Source organism: Plasmodium coatneyi, chromosome 7 (genome assembly GCF_001680005.1).
Source record: "Plasmodium coatneyi strain Hackeri chromosome 7, complete sequence".
NCBI lineage: Eukaryota > Apicomplexa > Aconoidasida > Haemosporida > Plasmodiidae > Plasmodium > Plasmodium coatneyi.
The window spans coordinates 1,574,013-1,589,103 of record NC_033562.1 but is presented as its reverse complement, the minus strand read 5'-3'; the positions used below and the strand labels follow the sequence as shown (position 1 = coordinate 1,589,103).

The following is a 15,091-nucleotide window of genomic DNA, read 5'->3' as shown; positions in this document are numbered from 1 at the left end:
ACTATTTCCCTTTGTTATCTCAAAATATGTATAATATACCTTTTTTCCATGAAGCCCACTTTCCCGGTTATGCGCGTAAAAATTGGATCATTACGCGTTTCGCATGTGTAAACGTTCTTGAGCAACTACACATGTTACTTATAAGAACATATTGAACTCCTATTAATAGCTAACGCTATGTGCACATACAAAGAAAATTTCACGGATACACTTTGGCAAAAAATTGCGGTGCTCCTTTTTGCAAAATGGTTAATCAGATAAATTACATACCTATTCTTCCACCCCCTTACACATTTCTACTTTCCCCACTTTTTACGTATGATAACAAATTAAATCTTGCGAAAAATGTGCAAATGGATAGAAAACACCTTTGAAAGTCATATGTGATGTCCCCATTTAAACCTATGTAAAAAAAGGATTTCGCCTTTTGCACCTTTTGGAAGATCTATATGGCTTCACCAAAGGAGGGGGTATTTTATAAGGGCATATTTCTTCATCTTTCTTCGTTCACACTTTTTCGATTCCATTTTATTTAATTTTAATGCGTAATGGACTGATTCTACTTAAGCAGTTCCAACCGTGCGCCTCTTTTATTCTCATCGAGGTAACCCCCCCCTACGCGAGGAATAGACATAACGTTTATATTTGCCCATCTTCACATATGCGTGCACCTTTGCTTAGGCATAAGTACACATACACGTACATTAAATCATTTTAGGAATTTCTGGATAAACAAACGTTGAAAAAGTGAAAAAAAAAAGTTTCACATGCTCTTCCTTGTACGATGGGAGAAAAAAAGTGCTTCCCCGGGGAAAGCCCCACTTGGACGTAATAAATTGAAGTGATATTCTTAATTATACAAATTCTCACTCCTTTTGACATATATTTAAAATGTACATGTTGCAAATTAATGCTTTAAAATTACGGACCAAAAAAAAATTGCTTTCCCCAAAGGGGGGTTCAATTATTTTAAAATTCATCATCAGTTTGACTTGCTGAACATTTTCTTGCAACATTTTTCTTTTCGTAAAAAAGGACGCACTCAACTTTAATATTTGAAAAAAATTATACCTCGAGGGTGATACAAAAGGATTGGAAGGAATTAAATGTTTTTTTTTTTCTCACCTCATTTTATGTGGTTTTGCATGCAAATGTCATTTTGTACCTCTTCCCCAATGAAAAGATATGTGGTGCTCACGGCGCTTAATTCTGTAGACTCATTTTATATCGGTGTAAACACTTCATGGGGGAATGTATACACGTGGATGCGCTCAAAAATGAGGATAAAAAAGGAATTTGAAATATACACCCATAAATATACAACCACTATCTCCTGCTAGAGATGTATACACCCGTATATATGTAAAATGACATTTTGCACTAAATTCCATTTTGACATCATCGTGATTAAGAAGTAACATCCAAATCTCATGTTCGCAGCTCAAAGTAGGTTCACCGTTACCACAAAATATGCGGCATTGAGGAAGTGGTTTTTTTTAAAAAATGTGCATGCAAAATGAAGCAACTATTATGCCACATCGGTAAATTTAATCAGGCATGTACATTCTGAATGGAATAACATTAAATTATGTAAAAAAAAAATAAATAGTTTTGCCCAATAATATGTAACCGCCTTAATTATACAGCTTAAAAAAAGTTACAAAATTAAGTGAATATAGAAAGTATTTGCAAAATTTCCCAACTTTCTGGCACAATTAATACAACATACAAGTAAAAAGAACATCAATTTAGACTAAAACGCGTTTACACGAAATAAACGGAAAAAATTTACGCCATGGAGTTCAGCAACAGATTAAGCCTTTTTATTTTACTTATATGCTCCGCCTTAATTGCAGCATACAGCTGCGGGGATGCGAATCAGAAGCCATCGACCAAGGTTCCCCTGGACCCAAGGATTTTAGAATTGAGTACAAGGGTGGAGAAGGAAAAGAGATTACACAATTTAATATTCTTATCAATTTTTTCTGGGACGATTATAACAATTCTGCTTTCAACGGTAGGATTCGTTGTCGATGATTACGTTAAACAATTCAAATGGAGAGAGCAACATACAAGAAGGAAGTCGTGAACCGAAAAAATAAAAAAGTGGAAGAAAGTAATTATCCCCTGGTGGACGAACATGCGCAATTTTTACACATAAAACAAGGGGCAAGCATAATTCACACATACTCACCCATTCGCTTACAAAATAAACACATCGGATGATCCAACTGCTATGAAGGGAAAGAAGACCTGTACTGTTATCCCGAACTTCGTACCTATGTGTGCACATCCGAACCTCCATTTTCCTACCCCTTTTATACACCACAGCGAATGAATACTTTTAATTTTTGTGAATTCCTGCACGCGGCCGTTCTTAAACGTATACTACGCATATTTATGCAGCTCTTCTGACAAGTGTTCTCATATGTATATTGTTCCTATAGGTATATGCATCCACAGCTTGTGCAAGTACAAATAACTGCATCGTTCGTAATGTGTATATTCCTTGCGTACATAACATTTTGACCGTTTCAACATTTTAGCATTTGTCATATTTACAAGAACTTCTTAAAGAAAGCTTGCGATATAATGTGAAAAGAAATATTCTTTAACGAAGGGCATTTTTCTTTAATGAATAAAAATTCGGATGGTACATCCCTTCAGAGGGGGGAAATCAGGCCGCCTACATAAATGGCAGTTTTTTTTTTTTTTCTCACATTTTGACAATAACGGAAACGCTTTTGCGAAAAATATACGCGCCTTCCTAAGGGCGTAATCCAGTGCACATTTCTTAACGTTATATCTTTATTGTTGCTGGGACTTTACTATTTTGTGCGCGGATAAAACGTTTCGTACTTTTGCGCGCATTCTTAGAACAGGTTGGTGGGATATTCACATAAAAAGAGTTTTTTTTTTTTTTCCTACGTCGCGTGAAAAAATATTTTTAAATAAAAAAGTGTGAAGGATTTTCCCTTCCAGCCAGCGCATTAATCTTTACATATTAAAATAAAGATTATGGAGGATACTCTTTCCCTTAAGTGCAATTTCCGCCAAATGAGGCACTCATAAAACTGCAGGAATGCACAAATAATCCCCCATCATTGCATATTCCTTTTAACAAAAATTCTGCAGCTATGTATAAAATAAATAGAATAAATGCTCCATTCCTTTTTGCTTAAGCTGCGTGCACAAAAGGTACTACCTATATGAAAAGTACAAACCAAAAATGGATAAACAAAAAAAAAGAAAAAAAGAAAGAAACTCCTTTTTTCTCCGAAAACTTGTAAAAATTTCCCCTTTGCTATATTCTGTCCACATCCGTTTTTCCGCATAAGTTCTCCCCCCACAGGGCGCTTCACATTTTTCTTTTTTTCTTCTGCACATATGTTGTTATACCAAAATGTTATGAAAAAAAGAAAGCGAATTTGATGCACCATGTGAAAGTATTGATTTCTTTTTTACGCCCCTCCCTTTTACATTCGCTAGGACCAACATGAAAGGCAGAACATGGCGTGATAAAGGCCGTTACACAAAGAATATATATACCAAAACTATATTTTTTAGATGCAAAAGAGCATGTAAAACTTATCTTTTTGCAAACGTTTAATATAATCCACACAGCCCCCGCGTATCCCACAAACGCTCGTGCTCCAAGACCCCCCGGATGACTCGCAAAAATGAATTACCTTTTCGGCACCAGACGAAACATTAATATATCTCGATTCAAAGACATATTCATAAGCCATACATACAGAGGGAACAATGTGAAAGTGCAGGATTGTAAGAAAATATCCTTTAGCACAAAAAACAATGGGCATAATAATGACAATAACAGTAGCAACACCTTAAATTATAAATTTTCCAAAAAAGGAAAAGAAGAAAAAGAGACAAATTTTTTTTCAAATCCAAATTATAAAGTAATTAATTCACAGCCAAAAAGAAATTTAAGCGTTTTTGGATATAACAGAGGAAAACTGTTCGTGAGCATCAAGAAAGACTTCACCAGTTTTGTTGTTAATTCATTAATCATCTTCGTCTTCCTTTACTCCCTTTACACATTAGCACCCAATGAAACTGTCTCACAAAGAAGAAAAAGAATTATCACAGAGAGATTGATGAAGGAGTATGATATTTCTGCGAGTGATCTTGAAATGATTGAACAACTGGACGAAGTAGCAGAAGAGTAAAAATATGTGTAAAAATTGGGGTGCGCATGAGAATGGCTAGCCTAGAAGCGCTTACTTCAATCGCTTCGATCGCCTGGACCGCCTCTACCTCTTCCACCGCGTCGGCCTATTATCATTTTTTCAATTTCTGAACGCAATCGTTGAAGCAGTTTGTTTCCGTATATGCCCCACGCGTTTGTCCTATATCTTCCTCACTGCAACTGTTAATCTGGTATATATATTTTTTTTCCATTCCTTTGTTAAAGTGTCATCATGGAGCATTCTTCCCTTTTTTTAAGTTTCGCACAAAAAAAAAAAAAAAAAAAATGAAACACAAAAGGAAGCAATCATGAGTAATATTTTCTCGTTGGCTTACACATTGGGGCCGTACAAACGTGCCATAATTACATCAAGAAATTATTACAGTTGTGAAATTATGGCAGCTACAGATAGCCACAAAATTAACAGGTAAATTAAGCGAACACAGAAGGGTATCCACCCAGCATATCCTGCCATGCAATTTTCACGAAAACCAAAATTTCATTTGTTGATTCAAGTTTTTAATATTTAAAAAAGATTGAATTTGCAAAATGATAAGTAATTACTGTAAAGTAAATTGAAACAAAGAGGAGGAAAAAGTTTTAAACAAACATTAAATGAATAGGTACAATAGTTTTGTTTTGCATCAATATTTCTTTAAAAATAAGATTGGAATTAAAAAAAAAAAAAAAAAAAAAAAAACATATATATAGGTACATATAAGTACATATATAACGGCTGCGTAGCAGCTATATAATAATTACATAAAAATGGTAGATTCTGAAAAAAAAAGGGGGAACCTGGACTAGACGCGTTTGGTACCCTATCTGCTGATTTTATTTCCGCGAGCCACAGAACCGTACGTTTGTTTGGTAGCTATGAGGAGGGGAAGGGAAAAAAGAAACACATGAACATATAAACGTGTACGTATAAGCATGCACTTAAAAATATATATGTACAAATGTGCTTACATTCGTGCACGCCGCGTACTCATGCACACAGAGATAGCGCCCCAAGCGACTCCAGCAGGGACACAAATTGGATGCAAATTTAAAAAGCAGCTTTACCTGTGTTAAACGGCAAATACTTAAACTTGATCATATTTTTTATCTGTTGCTTCATAGTTGCAAAAAATAAACATATGAAGTAAAAAAGCAATAGGGGCCAAAATACTGGTATGTCCAGAAATGGAAAAAAGGTACAAAATATTGATATCAAAATAGCTCTACTGGCATAGAGCCAGAATTTGAATTCGTCCAGTTTTCTTAAGAATGGCCTAAACTCTTTCTTATCATCAGGATTGTTCTCATTTTTTGGTTGAGTCGTTTGTTTCATGGGGAGTAATAAACCGTTATTTTCATTTTCATACTGTTCATATATTTCTTCTATATTGTGTGGGGTTAAAAAACGCAAAAACAAGTTTAGTAAAAAAATGGATAGCGCATATGACACTACGTAAAATCCCGTCACGTAATATACCCTAAGAACATATAAACTAAATAACCCCAATAAACCAAACCATCTTGTTTTTACATATAGTGTTGTCTTATCAATATAGTAATTATGTGTGTTTATTATTTTTTTACACAAATCTGGCAGCGTTGGCTCTGTTTCGTCCATTTTTTTTTTTTTCCTTTTGGTGCCTTCTATAAATTAGTGTTTAACTCGTTTGGTCTTGTCCTGTTAAACTTTTGTTTACATTTACTATTAACAGTTCTGTTACATATATGCTTCATATAGGGATTCTTCCTCTTACATGTGGACATGCATGTGCGTGTGTTAGCATATATTAGGGCACATATGTGTATACATACGCGGGTTTGCACATATATACACATACACATAAATAACACAATACTGTGTATTATTACGATAAAAAAAAAAAAACATACAAATGAGGTATGTGCAAATTTAACGTACTTTACATAACATATTTGTTCATTTTACTATTTTTTAAACTATTCTTTGCAATTCTAGAATGAATTACAGTCTCTGTCTTAAATAACACAAATAAAATTTACACAAATGTACTTGCTCAGTTTAAACATAATGCGCATTTTATTGGGTCTTCACGAAAAAAGTTTACTCAAAAGTTTTACTGAAAAAAATATTTCCGCTTGGAAAAAAATTTTTCTTAAAGTGGCCTGTTGCCATATAAACATAACATATGCATACTTATGCGCGTGTACGTATATTTAATGCGCATTTACTACGTATGCATAAATTATTGGATATATCTTCATAGCATGCCGGTGAATATATACAAGTACCATAAAACTCGAAAAGTTTCCAACGATCAGCAGATTGCGGGCATCCGTATATTTTTACAATTTTCGCAAAATCGTATTTCATAATATATACAAAATTGTTCCATAGCAATTTTGTCATCAAAAAATCATGCTTCATCAACATTACATGAATCTTCTTATACAAAAGAGTAATTTAAAAAATATGCACTTTTTTTTGTACGAAATATATGGCCTAATCAATATATGCTTATGCTATGCCACATACAACAAAAACGTTTCGCAAAAAGAAAAGATAAGGCATTTTTTCAAAGCCTTCTTTTAAGATAAATATATATACCATTTTTTGCCAAATGGATGAACGTGAATTGATTCAATATTCCACATAATTTTTTAAAGAAAAAACAGTAACATAACAGTGCAGTAGTTTTTTTATAAAAAATGCATATATAAAGCCATAACCAGTTTTTGTGCCTACAAAAAAAAAAAAAGGGAATTTTTTCTACATGATGCCACATGTATATCGTTGAGTTTTTCTTTTCTTTTTTTTGCCAATATTCCTTTATAAAAAACCCATTTCAATAAACAAATTATTAAACAGCCTTCATACTTGCAACCAGGTGGCAAAATAAAAAGGAAAAAAGATAAAAAGATATGTTTAAAAGTGAGTTTCCAAAAAAATGTTAATACCCTGAAAATTAATTAAAGTCCTACCCATAACTACATTCTCTTAAAGAAAAAAATGAATTAACCAAATGGTTGCAAATAATACAACATCCATTTAGTTCATATAAAAATGATTAGCTTAAATATAACAAAAAATATATTTCTTATTTACACAGTGACTAATGTGCCAAATTTTTTTCATAACATAGGGTTAAAGTAAGAGAGGCCTTTTTTTACCTTTAAAATTAAAAAATATTTACATAAAATAAAGAAGGCGCAAACAAACAAAAGAAAAAAAAAATCGCCCTGTAAGAAAAAAGGATGAATTTATTTATGCTAAAAGAGGAGACAAAGTAAAAAAGAGTAACGCAGCGTCGTCCCACTGTGTAGCGTTTTTCCCATTACACAAAGTAGAAGCATATCATCAACAAAACCAAAGATATAATCGTAGAAAGATTTGTGCTAAAAAAAAAAAAAGAAAGAAAAACTGTTCGCGTGGTAGTAAAAAGCATTAATTTATGTCTTTATGCCCCTTTGCACGCACCAATTGGTTCTTCCTAACTTTTAAGACGTACACATACGATATTCATAGCTCAGCATAAAAAGTTCTTTAAAATTATGAACATGTGCGATAAAAAAAAGGTAATAAAGGCTAACTATCTTTTGTTAAAAAAAAAAAAAAAGAAAAGAGTAAGGAAATATAGACGTGCCACGTCCACATGCATAAGCATATCTGTATGCACATATGCAGGATCTTGCATGGAGAAATATATAAACAGGAAAAAGTATACGTGTAGTATATCTTAAAATTACGCGAATGGTATATTTTGCTACTACATATACGTATTCACAGGAGAATATAAGCATGCTCTTTTTCTACCCTATACTGGGTGTTCACTCAAAAATATGCAAACTTTTTCTGTCATAATGAATACATTTTTATGTATCAACAAACAGGTCCATCCATGCGCAAGTGCACCCCTAGAACACATATCGTTAGAACATACATTTGCTTTGAACATGTACGTGAAGAATTCACCTAATAATGCGAAAATGGGGAAATACAATTCGCTTGGAAAAACGCTGTGTGCATACTAGCGCAGGTTTGTACATACATATACACATACATTTCTTAATGTAAATAAATCAACCACAAAAATATATGGGTGACATAAACCAATGAACAAAAAACAAAATTATGTTATCCATTTCTACATTCTTGCCAACTCCTAGCAACAGCGACTTTTGTATATTTTATGATCACCCTGGTTGTTCAGGGCAAATGTCTCAGGAAGATATCTGAAAACAGTAAAACGTGGAAAAATTGCAAATAATGTTTTACATATACGTAATATGCGCCAAATGTGTGGGTTCACTAACGTTCCGCTGGGTAAAGTGGCATGGTACAAAACCCATTTGCAAAGTTCCAAGGAACTAATTTCCCATGGCGTCCATATAAGCATAAATGGACACATTATTATACGTTCCCTTTTCATGCCATTCCGTTTCCTTACATTTGCTCCTCCTGGTGTTCCTGTTTCATGGCCTTTCTCGCAATTTCGTCAAATGCCTGATCCACATTAATTGCGTTTTTTGCACTCGTCTCAAAATAGGGAATGTTGTTGTTCGATTTGCACCACTGCAGGACTTTAAGCGATTGAACCTGGAAAGGTGAAACGAAAGATCAAACGAATGCACGTGTTTCTACAATCGGAAGCAGTCATGCATATCTATAAACATACGAGCATTTTGCCAATACGCGAAAGTTATTACTTGCGCCTCTTATCAATTACCTTTCTCTTATTCGTCTCGTCAACTTTATTTCCAATTATGACGAAGGGGAAATTGTCTGGATCCTTTGGGCTTGCCTGCACGGAAAAACAGGTTTTCCAAAAATTAATAGCATTCGTGTGTGCGTACTTGTAATCATATATACATATGTACATATATTTAAGCACGCCTGCTTATATACAGCACTACACTGACTGTCGCCTTCTCCCCCTATTCGGTACCTGAATCAGAAATTCGTCCTTCCACGACTCCAAGGACTCATACGTTTTGTAATTCGTTAAGTCAAAAACTAACACACAGCAATCGGCTCCTCTGTAGAAAGCTACCCCCAGGCTTTGAAAGCGCTCTTGGCCTGCCGTGTCCCATATCTGGGAAGAAAGTGGGTAGACATGTTACTCGAATGAAAATTCAGCACATAAGCATATACGCATGTATATAAATGTACAATTGCGCGCATGTACTCTCATGTACATGTGCATATAACTCATGCGAAATCTGGGAAAAGAAAAATGTTATATCTTAATAAAGCAACTAGACACAAGTAAATAATTGCATAAGCCTTATTAGCAATTTTTCTCTCCTTTTCATTTAACTTGCATTGTTAGGTTTTCATTGTCAACTATGGTTTCTTTCGTTAAAAAATCGGCTCCAACTAACATGGGGGGAAAAAAAAAAAAAAAAAATATATATTATATAAATGCAGCACAAATTAAAGAAAAAATTCACAGATTAATTCTTCAATATATTTTAGTTCATTTAATTACTTGTCGCCTTGTACTGATTCGTAAATTTTTTATTTACATATTGATTCATTAATGATGTCTTTCCAACACTGAAAAAAAAAAAGGGGGACAAAATTAATGCGCAAAAGGGTATTATCACAAAGAAGTTGTAAAAAGTGAAAAAGTGAAACAATTCCACCAAAACAACTTAATTCATATGCTAAATAAATAGTAACATCGAACAGCTCGCATTAAATTTAGGGTTAGCATGTGTACATAAAGTAAACTACATTTATTTATTGAATATAAAAAAGGTTAGCTTTTTCTTTATAGTATGCTATTCTATATTGAACGTTTTCATATTTGATTATCTCTTAAAGGATAGAACGCCTGCGTAACATTTTGGTATCCATTTATTTGTCTAACGTATGTGTGTTGCTTAAGTTTAATTCGACTATTCATACGTCCATTTGGAGTGAATCATTTTGTGCACAGTTCATCCGTTTATTTCCGTTTCTACTTAATATAATAATACGCTTGTACCAAATAGCGCTAACACCGTGATGCAATCTTATTTTGCAATAAAACTTTTAAACGTCATTTTTATATATACAAATACTCAGTGGTAGACATGTGTTTCTGCATCTGGGAGGTAACTTTAACAAACCTCCGATGCGGGAAGACAAGTGACAATACTCAAGAATCAGTTCAACTTCTTTCCTTATTGATGTGTCGGTATTTTCTAGTCACTTTCGCATCACTGCGGTGTGTTCCATATACATACGCATAATGCAGTGTGATTTAAAATATTGCATAAATGCTGATCTCGCTTTTATTAACACGTTGTTTGACTATGTTACTCGTTTCGCGTTCCTTTGGTGCTTTTCTTTTATCATTTGTTCCATCTTTTAGTCTATCCATATTGGGTGTCTGCTGTTAATTTTCTTTTTTCTCTTTTACACCATTTATATACATACACATATACGTTTGCATATATACCTATGCACAATGTTCCCCCCCAAAAAAATTAACGCGGCTGTAATGTCGACGTTTTATACGTTTCTTAATTGTTTACCCACTATCCCCAAGAATGATAACTTTTAAAATGGTTCTTTTTTTATTTGACATAATTTTCTTCTTATGGTTTTCTTCCTTTGTGGTTATGTTTCTTAATTCAATTAAGCAGTATACGTCAGAGTGCTGTGATACCTGAATGTACGCGCACGTTTTAATGTGTTTAAGCCATATGTAATTTTGTTCATAAATTTGCTTATTTTATGCAATTCGCTCATTTGCTTATAAAACGCATTTTTTTCTGTATATTTTGAAATGTACTTTCGATGATACTTCCTTCTCTTGGGTAAATTAGGAAATGAAACAAAACAAAAAAAAAAAAATATATTAAGTTATATCAAAATTTTCAAAGAAAACCAGAAGGGGGGGAAATATTTAAAAAAAAAATAATAAAATAAGAACAATTTTGTGTAAAATATACAAGAAAAAAATTAAACTTATTTTTTTCCATACATGTATATACATAAGGCGGCATATAAACGTTATGAAAACTATTCACAAAGGTTAACTTTTTTTTTTCCTATCAATTTTGATCATCTTAATAAGCATCACATCAATATTTCTGTAGTAGTAACACAGAAAATAAAAAAAAAAAAAAAAGGAAAAAGCATAAAACTGCACCACATGCTACACGCCAATCCATGTGCGCGCAGGACTTTATATTGCTAACAAATTTTGCGAAGTGAGGGAACTGGGCCACGTGCATACAAAAGATCACAACGAACAATACGTTTTGGTACACACACATGTAAATATACTTAAATACAAAAACATTTACTGTATGAATGTAAATTTTTTTTTAATATACTTGTGTTGCTGTACCGATGGGCATGCGTCACATGTGTATAAGCATGCAATGAACATTTTGTTCTTTTCCGCAACCAGTGAACATTCCTTTAAAATGCACGCAACAAAGAATACACTTCCCTTGAGGACTATTTTACTACTATGCTCGTGAAAAATGGTTGGGCATATATTCTCTTAAAAATAATTCGACAAAAAGGTGAATGTTTCTTTTAAAAATCCCCACGAATGGTGTAATAGTTGGATGTGTTATTTTTTGGGGGCAACAGTTAACTGCCCCTGGGTATGGAAATAAGAAATTGAACTACCATATATTACACTTAAATTTGCCGGTTATAGGGATGTGGAAAGTGTTGTGTAAAGTAATCTAAAAAAAAAAGAAAAAACACCCATATATTAGTATACACTCCTTGAGCAGTTGTGAATAATTCAAGCTGCATTCATCACATGCACAACAATCGAATTAACAATTTGAGGGTAAAAGGAATAACTGTGAATAAAAAACCGACCACTGTAAATTGCATACACATGTATTTTAACGTATTCCTATAGTGATATTTTCCAGATTGATATAACTTCTCTTTTATGCACAATATGTTTCAGTTCGTTCCAACAAGAGTTGTTCACATGAAGACATAAAAAAAGAGCCACCCAGGGTGTAACAAAATGGTGCGAACACTTCTCAGTTACGGTAACCCATATATACCTTAATGCGCTGTATGTACTTATTCCTTACAATGCGTTATTGGAATAACTTTTTTTCTTCCTCGAAATAAGCAGTATTACCAAATGGAAATTACAAAAATGTGCTTAATAAAACAATTGAGGGGAAATTACAGGCCATATACCACTTGGAGGCGCGCATATATGTGTGCTTACACGTGTGTGCGTGTGTGTGTGTACATTTCTTATACATTTACTTATACATTCCCTTGTCATTTTTTCCTCCAAAAGGAATGGCGCCTATTTGTATTTGTGTGTATTTTATTTCAGTGCGATTCACAAAAAATGACACATTTATAAAAAAGTGCGTAATTGACACTCTTTCCCCTTTTACGCTTTTTTTTTTCTTCACTCTTTTGTAACAAGTCAAACTTACTTTTTGGTAAATGATGGCAAAATAATAAACACATTTAAAGAAAAAGTTGAAAGAGTTTAATTTTATTATATTATAAATTCAGTAATATTAAGCAGTCAGCATTATACCTCATTTCGCGTTGGAATTTTAATGCTTAACACTTTGATTTAAATTTTGTATTTTTTTGTATTTCCCTTTTGATAACTTGTATGCGTATCACGTTCGGGCGTCCTGTGAAAGGGCATTTTCCGTGCTTGTTCTTTTAAAGCAAGATAAAAGCAAAACTTATCATCATTCTAGCATTTTTATTGTAATTAAAAATAGGTATATTGTCAAGCATGTCCTAGGATGGCAATACGTGCTCATAAGGCAATATGCATATATGTATATATCACATACATAATACATACACATGCATGTATTTTCCATACGTGTTAATCCAGAACATGTGCGCTTGATTAAATGCGCACATCTTCTTGTGCATATGCTCATACTTGTTTATACACGGGCATACTTGTAAACTACGGAAGAGTTTACAAATATAATTCGTTCTATTGCTAATGCACATGCGCAATCAAAACAAAAATGCTATTTTACATTTCGCTACCACATAAACCTCACTTGTGTGCTTTGCTTTTTTTTTTTTTTTTTTTGTATTTTTTTATTCTCCTTCTTAAGGTTGTTTTACAATTGTTTCGCGAAAGGAAAAAATAACAATAAACCAAGTGAAGTGAAACGAACGAAATGAAAAAAAAAACAAGTGAAAAAAAAAAAAAACAAATAAAAATGTAATAATCAAAGCATAACCAATAAAAATAGAAACAACCCCCCTAAAATAAATACAGAACAACAGAGCAAAAACAAAAAAGTGAACGCAGAACAAAGCAAAAACAAAACTAAAGCATAATTCTGTAAACGAACTGTACAATATATAGGGCTCGCGTTGGCAATTTTATGCGATCTTACACAAGAAAAGAAGAACATATATATGTGCGAACAAGCATGCATATATATGCGCATATTGAAGCCATCAATAGATATATTAGTGTAATTCTGCCCGAACATAAAATTGACGAAAATTGTTATTCGGTTGCTATGAATATATTTTGAGAGTATATGATATATTTTTTTTTTTTTTTTGTTTGTGTTTTCCTTGTCTTCGGGAGCGTAAATAAATCCCTCATTAAATTTGCGCCAAATTTTTATGTACATTTTGTCATTTATTCATTATATATATATTTTTTTATTTAGAACAAAATTATACACTTTATTTTCGTTACAAGTGAAAAAAAATGTGACAAACAAGATTGTAAATTAATACGAGTATCGCTCATGATGCTCATATATTTTTTTTCTTTTCTTCACATAGACATCCATTTTTTTCGTTCCTATTATGTCTTCATTGGTTTGGTTGAATATGCACACCTCTCCCTTTATAATTAAGTATGATTAAGCACAGTTATATGTTCACGTATGTTCCACGCGTACGCATATGTATATATATATTTGTATATATTTATATACCCTTGTGTATGCTTTTTTTGGTACGTTTTTGAACAATCCTTTTTTGATTTTTCTGTACATTTCTGTTCCCGCATTTTGGAATATTTCGCTTTCCAAAATGCAGTTATGGCAGATAATTTTTTTTCTCATTTTGAAAAGTAACCCCATTTTTATGCTTTAGAGAGGTGTATACATATCATGATACACTGTCGTCTCTACGTATGTATAGAGTTTGCATGTTGGTTGTTTTATTTCCTTATGAATTCTTATATTTCTTTTTTTTTGTGAGAAAAGAAAAACATTTATATTTAGGCATAAATAACTGAGTATTTTTCTCTGTTTATTTTGCTTCATTATGGAAATTGTTTTTCTCTTTTCCTTTTGTTCCTTATATCGCGATTTTTTCGACATTTTTTTTTTTTGTTCTCGCGTTTATCAAGCCTTTGTGAATTTTTTTCCATTTTTAAATGTTCGTAGCATTTGTCACGTAAGGCATATTATGTACATGCTTTCACACGCCTGTTATGTTAATGTGTGAGGGGTACACAAATGTACTCATGCATACGTACACGCATACGTTTCGCGCGCTGCATGGAAAAATACCAGTCACGTACACTTTCGTTTTGAAAGAGCGACCATGGATACATCTACATGAAAACATGTCGAAATATTTTACAAAGCATAAAATTGACAAAATACACTACATGTGGCAAACAAGGCACATTCACCTTTTATCCAATTTCTTATTGTTTTTTTTTTATAAAATAGAAAGCGTTAAAAAGTGTACGTAATAAATGGCATATATTAAATATAACCTGTTCGTGCTATTTTGAACTACAGTACTGTACCCCATTGTACACCAGTGTACTTTTGTGTAGTGCAACTTTTTGTCCCTTTTTTTTTTCTCTTTTTTTTTTATAGTACCAAATCATTAATTAAATAAAATATAATGGTAAGACACACCTATTTGCTAGTACATCCTACAGCATTTCATTACAT

At 32.8% G+C, this 15,091-nt stretch overlaps 4 protein-coding genes across 4 annotated transcripts; 2 read left to right on the top strand and 2 right to left on the bottom strand.

The window, feature by feature from the left end:
• Positions 1–1,795: 1,795 nt before the first annotated feature.
• On the top strand, positions 1,796–2,089 carry PCOAH_00018990 (Uncharacterized protein; the record flags this gene model as incomplete). Its single annotated transcript, XM_020058708.1, has 1 exon — positions 1,796–2,089. The coding sequence occupies one exon, from the start codon at positions 1,796–1,798 to the stop codon at positions 2,087–2,089; it is 294 nt and encodes a 97-aa protein (XP_019914100.1).
• Positions 2,090–3,680: 1,591 nt separating this feature from the next.
• On the top strand, positions 3,681–4,190 carry PCOAH_00018980 (Uncharacterized protein; the record flags this gene model as incomplete). The annotated part of the gene is made up of 1 exon (XM_020058707.1): positions 3,681–4,190. One exon carries the CDS (start codon positions 3,681–3,683, stop codon positions 4,188–4,190), a length of 510 nt encoding a protein of 169 aa, XP_019914225.1.
• Positions 4,191–5,031: 841 nt separating this feature from the next.
• PCOAH_00018970 (Rer1 family protein) lies at positions 5,032–5,828 on the bottom strand (the record flags this gene model as incomplete). The annotated part of the gene is made up of 2 exons (XM_020058706.1): positions 5,032–5,084; positions 5,276–5,828. 2 exons carry the CDS (start codon positions 5,826–5,828, stop codon positions 5,032–5,034), a joined length of 606 nt encoding a protein of 201 aa, XP_019914281.1.
• Positions 5,829–8,027: 2,199 nt separating this feature from the next.
• PCOAH_00018960 (Rab7 GTPase) lies at positions 8,028–11,662 on the bottom strand (the record flags this gene model as incomplete). Its single annotated transcript, XM_020058705.1, has 9 exons — positions 8,028–8,419; positions 8,635–8,783; positions 8,914–8,988; positions 9,133–9,279; positions 9,505–9,563; positions 9,676–9,743; positions 10,709–10,842; positions 10,969–10,983; positions 11,161–11,662. 9 exons carry the CDS (start codon positions 11,170–11,172, stop codon positions 8,350–8,352), a joined length of 729 nt encoding a protein of 242 aa, XP_019914251.1.
• Between the last annotated feature and the right edge of the window lie 3,429 nt (positions 11,663–15,091).